General features: G+C 40.4%; 1 protein-coding gene across 1 annotated transcript; it reads left to right on the top strand.

Moving 5' to 3' along the window:
• Positions 1-484: 484 nt before the first annotated feature.
• On the top strand, positions 485-7,093 carry anxa11b (annexin A11b). Its single transcript, XM_026315617.1, has 15 exons — positions 485-640; positions 2,296-2,641; positions 2,754-2,791; positions 2,985-3,128; positions 3,233-3,320; positions 3,442-3,536; positions 3,646-3,759; positions 3,945-4,035; positions 4,704-4,783; positions 4,932-4,988; positions 5,084-5,177; positions 5,332-5,427; positions 5,845-5,903; positions 5,999-6,121; positions 6,213-7,093. The coding sequence occupies exons 2-15, from the start codon at positions 2,305-2,307 to the stop codon at positions 6,270-6,272; spliced, it is 1,476 nt and encodes a 491-aa protein (XP_026171402.1). The 5' UTR covers positions 485-640; positions 2,296-2,304; the 3' UTR covers positions 6,273-7,093.
• The last annotated feature ends 550 nt before the right edge of the window (positions 7,094-7,643 follow it).

Raw genomic sequence — 7,643 nt, 5'->3', positions numbered from 1 at the left:
GTTCCCATTTGCCTGTGCGATTCCAAGGTACTTGTAGCTCCCCTCAACATCCCCTCAAAATTTTATTTATAAATAAATAAATAAATAAATAAATAAAATTTTATTTATTTATTTAGATATATCTAAACACACACAACACATGTATATCCTGTATATCCTATTTAAGTCAGTTCACTTTTTTTTTTTTCCACTGGGTCATTTTGTTCTGCTCTCATGGTATTGTCTTCTACCACACCTAAACAAATCATGTTCTGCCGCTTTATGCAGGCCCTCAACTGGGAAGTGTGAGGGGGCGGCGCGGTGTTGGCGTGGCAAACAGCCTTTGACATCCAGAGACAGACCCTAAAGGGAAATACTTTACACTTTGCATTTTACGTATTTCTTTGTTTTTCAAACATTAGTTGTTACATGTTATAAAATTGTAGCTTAACACCAACAATGTCGTGTCCTCCATGTGATCGTGGAAATAAATCTAATTACTTTTAGAGAATAGTTCAGTGTCCCCTGTAGAGAGAAAGACACGTCCCCGCCCTCTGAGTCAACATCAGCCGAGTGAAGGTTGTTGCTGCAGGACGGATCCACCCACGTTCCGCCACTTCGCTGCTCGTCTCTTCCTGGATCTGAAATCCGTCTCTGTCAGGTAAGTGGGTCGCTCTTTTCTTTCGGACTGTAAATATAACTTCATAAACACTGATCCCGCTCTGTGTGTCACATTCGGATACCAAGTTAATAAAGGTGTTTGAATAAAGTTTGCTGTGTGTGTCAGTTTGGACGTAGGAAAGCAGCCTCGCCTAGCTAACCTAACAGACAGCTGTTTACCGAGACTCCATCCGCCATAACTACGACACTTCTTCCATTTAAAAGCTTAAAATAACCATATGATACATTTGACTGTGTCCACTAAAGTTACTAACATGTTAATGTACTGTCCGGGTGTGTGGTTAGGCTGGATGCTATGTGCTAAACTTCTTCAGGATATTATGTAACGTTAAGGGACCGCAGGCTTTTGAGATTCAGTGATGTTGTTGCGGTGAAATGACACATCGGGCTCGATAATGTGTGGTTATTAAGGTTACACGGATTATTGTAGACAGATAACGATAAGACTACTGTAAAATCGGAGTTTATTAGCTGCCCAGCGAGTTGGGAAATGAGGCCTGTGATGCTGAGTGAGATTAGAGGATTTGGTGCTTTCCAGTGCTCTTCGTAAAATTGTAAAACTCTAAACTGGAGTTGTAAATGTGTACATACTCGCACTTTTAACATCTGAAAAACTACAAAAAAATCAAAACAAAACACGTGCAGTGTGTAACAACAGTAATACTTTGTTGGTTAGTGATTTAATGTAACGTTAGTTTAGTCTTTAACGTTAGTCTATAAATCAGGAAGTCAGGACGGACATCATTAAAAACCCATTGGACATTTTGGACATTTTAAACTGCTTAGATTAAAACTCGCACGTCTTCTAAGGGAACTGTAAACTGTTTGGTCGTGTCAAATACGGATTTACCGACTCATATTTATCTTTCCAGTGTGTCGTAAATATGTGGTGTGGTAAATATGTGGTGTGGCACACGTGTTTTTGTTTTTTTCGGTAGCGCTGGTGCTTTCAGGGGTCCAGGAAAAAAAACCTGAAAAACTGAGGGGCGAGTCAACGATATGAGTCCCCTCAAGAAAACTCACCTTTGACAGATTGGTGATAACACCGTCTAAACTAGTACTAAAATTAACTCAGCAGCTATAAATAAATCCGATTTTTACAGCTGTGTTGTCTTTGTTGGGCTGTCAATAACTGTGACTGTAACTAAATTGTGCTTTAGGCCAAACAGTGGACTACTTCTTAGGATTTAGGTGCATGTCAGGAAGAACTATGCTCTTACCCATTACAGAGCCTGTAGGTTACACTGCCCTTTCATTTCTGAGTATCTGGTTTCTAGTCTGCATACAAACAATGTGAATTCACAGTCAGCCAGTTTGGCATTATCATTGTAATTACAACGGACAGACCTGCAGCACCAGAGGCTGAGTCCCTTTAGTAAAGTCCCACCTGCAAATTCCTGTTGGTGTTACCACTTTTGGATCTTGAGAACCTTGGATGTTGGGCAAATTAGACAAATATCATTGCCAGTTTAAAGTCTGACTGAAAGTTGTATGCAAAAAGTTTTGATTGTGTTTGGCCATATGAGTACAGCAAACTTCAAATCTTGTATCCCTGGAATGGGACATTTAAGGGTAGGGAGGTTATATGATGGCTTATCATTATTATAACAAACCGCAACTTCATGTCACCTCCAGGTTCTGAACATGAGCTACCCAGGATACCCCCCACAATCCGGTGGATACCCACCACAGGGAGGAGGCTACCCACCACAACCAGGGGCATATCCACCCCAAGCAGGTGGCTACCCTCCTGCAGCAGGAGGCTATCCTCCACAGGGAGGTGGATACCCACCCCAGGCTGGTGGTTACCCTCCTGCAGCAGGCGGTTACCCTCCAGCTCCAGGGGGCTACCCTCAAGCTCCAGGGGGCTACCCTCCTCAGGCCGGTGGCTACCCTGCCCCAGGTGGAGGCTACCCTCCTCAGGCAGGCGGATATCCACCACAGCCTGGAGCAGGCGGCTATCCCTCCATGCCTCCACAAGGTAAAGTTGCAAAATTCACATGCACTATATTTTCCAACAATAAAAATATATTTCTGATTTGTCCTTTTAAAGCAATTGAATTTTAATTTTCATGTCAATATTTTCTTTGCAGCTGGAGGCTGGGGTGCAGCACCAGGTGGATATGGCGTGGTACATAATTTCTTATCTCTATTTCAACTCTGCAGGGCCACATCACTAATACTAATAACATGTAGAGTGACTTTAGCTGAATCTCTTGTTTGCTTGAATCACATTATCTTCATCAGCTGCACTTGAAACATTCTTGCTCTATATGAAGTTTTTCACAGTGCACTTGGCACTTACAGCTGTCCTCTGTTTGCAGCCTGGGGGAGCTCCCCAGGGATATCCAGGGGGCCCTGCCCCAGGCCAGCCCATGCCAAGTTACCCTGGAGCCCCTGCGACTAACCCCTCAATGCCTGGATATGGAGGTGGAGTTCCAGCCAACCCTCAGGCCCCTGCATTTAATGTAAGATGCATTTGTCTGTAAGATGCATTAGACTTTTCCAGTGCAACTGCAGATAAAACTCTGTAACTGTGTGCTTTTATTTCTTGTATGTTTTTAATTTATAGAAAGGGTTCAGGGGCACTATTAAAGATTTTCCAGGGGCTGATCCTCTGAGGGATGTTGAAGTTCTTCGAAAGGCTATGAAGGGTTTCGGTCAGTAAGTTGTTTAGTAAACCCCTTAAATATATTATCATTCAATATTAATTGGCACTTCATTTTCACGTTCCCATTTTTTACACATCAAAACTTGAATCTAAATAAAAACATTGAACAGGCACTGATGAAAACGCCATTATTGAACTCCTGGGTAATCGTTCAAACAAGCAGAGGGTTCCAATGGTAACTGCCTACAAAACGACTTACGGCAAGGTATGGTTTCTCATATTTCTTTTAACTTTTTTTGTGGTTGTTTGATTTTCATGGCTGAAATATCCTGGCCACCATATGAGCTTCCTCGCATGCTTTTTTTTTTTCTTAGGATTTAATCAATGATCTGAAGTCTGAGCTTACTGGAAACTTTGAGAATCTGGTGATTGCCATGATGAAGAAACCTGCGCACTATGATGCATATGAGCTCAGAGAGGCTATAAAGGTTGGAAGCTTGAGTTGTTGCCGTAGCAGATGCTTCTGTTGTGGTTTTGTAGTCCAGAACACATTATGTGACATTTATTAGGAAAAAAGTGTGAAATAAATCCTGTAAATGCATATGAATGCTTGCTATATTTGCTCTGCGTAACAGGTTAATGCCTCACTAAGTCTTTTTAACCTATTTTTCAGGGTGCAGGAACCGATGAAGCTTGTTTGATTGAGATTCTTTCTTCACGCTCAAATGCAGAAATTCTTGAAATCAATCAAATCTACAAAGCTGGTGAGTTCTGATTTATTCATGCATTTTCTACTATATTTAATTTTAAGTCAAGTATACATTTTTAACCCTATGGTGGCTTGGTGGTTAGAACTGTTTCCTCAGAGCAAGAAGGTTCCTGGTTTAAAACTTGGTAGGGACTTTTCTGTGTGGAGTGTGCATGTCCTTTCAGGGTACTACTGCTTCCTCCCATAATCCAAAAACATATTATGGTAGGTTGGTGATTCCAAATTGCCCCACAGGAGCGGGACGTGTGAGAAAGGGCATGTAGTGTAAAATTCTGCGAGACAAATCATGCAGATCAATTGATCCTCTGTGGCAACCCCTGAGTGGGAGCAGCCTAAATAAAAAAACAAAACAAAAACATTATTACCCCCATTACATCATATAAATGTTTGGATATCGACATGCAGCTGGTAACTCTAACATAGATATAAAAAATTAAATTTCATGTTTCACATTTGATCACAATTCATTGCATTGTGAACATCAGTGTTTTTAACATTAAAATTTTCAAATGAAGGCAGGTCAAAGCATGTCAAAATGTTTTGTTTTAGGGTTTAAAAGGGTTTTGGCCTTTCAGTAATGGATTGTGAAAAGTGTCGTTGAAACAAAATGCAAATGTATTGCAAATGAACCACTTTTCCTAAGAAGTCCCACCTTCTTTGCAGAGTATGGGAAGAAACTGGAGGACGCCATCAGCAGTGACACCTCCGGTCATTTCCGCAGACTCCTGATCTCTCTCTGTCAGGTAGCTGCTGCACGTTTTATATGTAATTCATAATGAGCGGTCACAAAACAGATTTCAGCTCGAGGAACTTTCAATTATTACCTCTGCCAATGTTCTCCGCCCACGTAATGTGTGTTCAGTTGGTTCAACATGTTGCAACTCTGTTTAGGGAAATCGTGACGAAAGAGAGACTGTTGACATCTCCCTGGCCAAACAGGATGCTCAGGTACTGGTTTAAAGTTTATTTAGTGTTGTAATACTCATGGAAAGTAATCAGCAAGCCTGATCACGCGCCTTTTCATGTCTGTTTTTGGGCAACAGAAACTGTATACTGCTGGAGAAAACAAAGTGGGCACTGATGAGTCTCAGTTTAATGCCATCCTATGTGCTCGCAGCAAGCCTCACCTTCGGGCAGGTCTGCTATTGCAGCGTTTTACTTTCACATTATTATCTCCATCTCGTAAAGTTCCCCATAAGATTTCTTTTTTGTTCTTTCACTGTCATAACTGCACCTGTCGACCTTTTGGTACACATGTTTTCAAATAATACTGTCTTCACTGTGATTTTAGTCTTCCAGGAGTATCAGCATATGAGTGGGCGAGAAATTGAGAAGAGCATCTGCAGGGAAATGTCTGGTAACCTAGAGGATGGCATGGTGGCTGTGGGTATGTTCTTTGGTTCTCGTCTCCAAACCGAAGTGGCTCTCCCAAAATGTTTAAATTTTTAAGTTTCTACAAATGTGTATGTGTCGAGATATTGTCAGCCATTTCAAATGGACAGTGGCCACAAGAACTTGGCAGCTAGTTACAGGAAATCAGTGTGGAATATCTGTTGTTAACTAAGTGCAGTGATGGAAATGGCAGAAAGTGCCAAAGTATTTAAAAAAAATTATTCTGCAATAAAAAACAAACTAACAAACCAGAAAATGTGGCTGGGAACATCTTTGAAAGGGACAAGAACATATAAATGATGAATTAACATAGCCACATCTCATTTGGAGCATTGTTTTATTTTGTGGACTCATACAAGACTTGTTCATTTGTTTAAAGAGAATGACATCAATATTTGCTTCTGTTTCCCAGTGAGATGCATCAAGAACACCCCTGCCTACTTTGCAGAAAGGCTCTACAACGCCATGACGGTACACCTGTTGTTTAGCATCACATTTTATTCTTATTAGCATACAAATTTTTGTTTCCTGCTCAAATATTATGCCATATTCTGATGTGTTGACAGGGTGCAGGGACCAAGGACAGAACCCTCATCCGAATCATGGTGTCCCGCTCTGAGGTAGATATGTTGGACATCAGACAGGAGTATCTGAAGAAATATGGAAAATCACTGTACACTCACATCTCAGTAAGTTCAACCAGTCATGCTGTTATGACAATCACAGTTTCAGTCATATTTTCCTTTCTTCATACAATGTATATCTTTTTGTGTTTCTCAGGGTGACACCTCTGGGGATTACAAGAAGCTGCTGTTGAAGCTGTGTGGAGGTAACGACTAGAAGGAAAGAAGAGAACCTCTCATAGGAAATATATATATGCTCACACATAACGGATGTTGTAGTACTTTATATCACCTGTGATGCATGCACTCGATAGTTTTCCTGTGGCAGTAAATCTATATTAATTATGCATTGCCTTTTTTGATAGAATTTATACTTCTGCTTAAAAATCTATGCAAATGAACATTTTCCACTTTTCTTTATATCAACTTTATAGAACTCTTCTGTTTTGCTCTTGAAATGTAAACCTTTGCAATCATTATTCAACATTTCCAAATGCTGTTGCCTTTTACTGAAAAATGAAAAGCCAAAGCCTAAAGACAGATCTTTTTTGCCTTTTGTTAGGGCTGCTGTGTTGTTCAGAGGAGTCAGTGGTTCACTGTGGTTTATGTGGCAAACAATCTATAATCTTAATTTTATGGCTTCACAAACATAAACTTTACTTTGGTTCTTAGTGTTTACTTTCATGGTGCCCTTGACTGGTTTGTTTCACTGCCAGTAGAGGGCTCTTGGTCCACATAAGTGCCATTTCTAGTGTGATACTTTTGCTTGCTAACTTAGAATTAGGCTTTAAGCTAAGTATATACCACTAACTGTACTTTGTAATTATCTGTGTAACATGAAATTCAATAGCTGCCTCATTATTTTTTTTTTTTTTTTAACATTTTGCCATTTATTACATCCAGTGTCTACTACAAACAGCCACTTCCCACTTTAATAAAAACATTTTAGCATATCTGTATTGTCTTTGTGTAAAGGATATGATTAACATTAAACAGTGATAATGGATTTTGTGCTTTGAGCCACCACACAATAATCAATTTGCATTTCAAAGCCAGGCTCATTTTTTAAAACCTTGGTGTGTATTACAGCAGTCCCCATCCTCAGAGCAGCACAAACTGCGCGGTCTGTTAAAAGGTTTAAGTAATGTGGCTTGCATGTGTGTGCTTTGCTTTATATTCTGAGAGGGGGAGAAATGTGCAGGTTACTTTGCAGCTGGAGTGATATTGTACAGAGAGCTTTTCTTAGGGCTATAAATAGTGACCATATTGGAGACACAGATGTCCTAAAGTTTGCTTTTTGCTGTGCTCACTGGCCTCTAAGTGCGCCTCAGTGGGACAGTGATGGGGAGACAAATGACTTCACCGAGCCTCACTTCTTATACACTTTCCTCACTTCACTGTTTCTTATATCCATACTGGAAGTGAAAAATTCCCATCAGCTGGAGGACAAAGAGGGATGAATATTTTATGTTGCTATTTGTGTGTTTTCTCTCTAGTGGAGACTGTTTGCTGTGATACCTCCTGCAATTTAAGGGCAAAAGGAAATTTTGCGAGGGCTAAGAGGGAGTCCCATTTGGTTCGCTTTTAC

Source organism: Mastacembelus armatus, chromosome 19 (genome assembly GCF_900324485.2).
Source record: "Mastacembelus armatus chromosome 19, fMasArm1.2, whole genome shotgun sequence".
In the NCBI taxonomy this organism is placed as follows: domain Eukaryota; kingdom Metazoa; phylum Chordata; class Actinopteri; order Synbranchiformes; family Mastacembelidae; genus Mastacembelus; species Mastacembelus armatus.
This window is presented reverse-complemented; position numbering and strand designations above follow the sequence as displayed.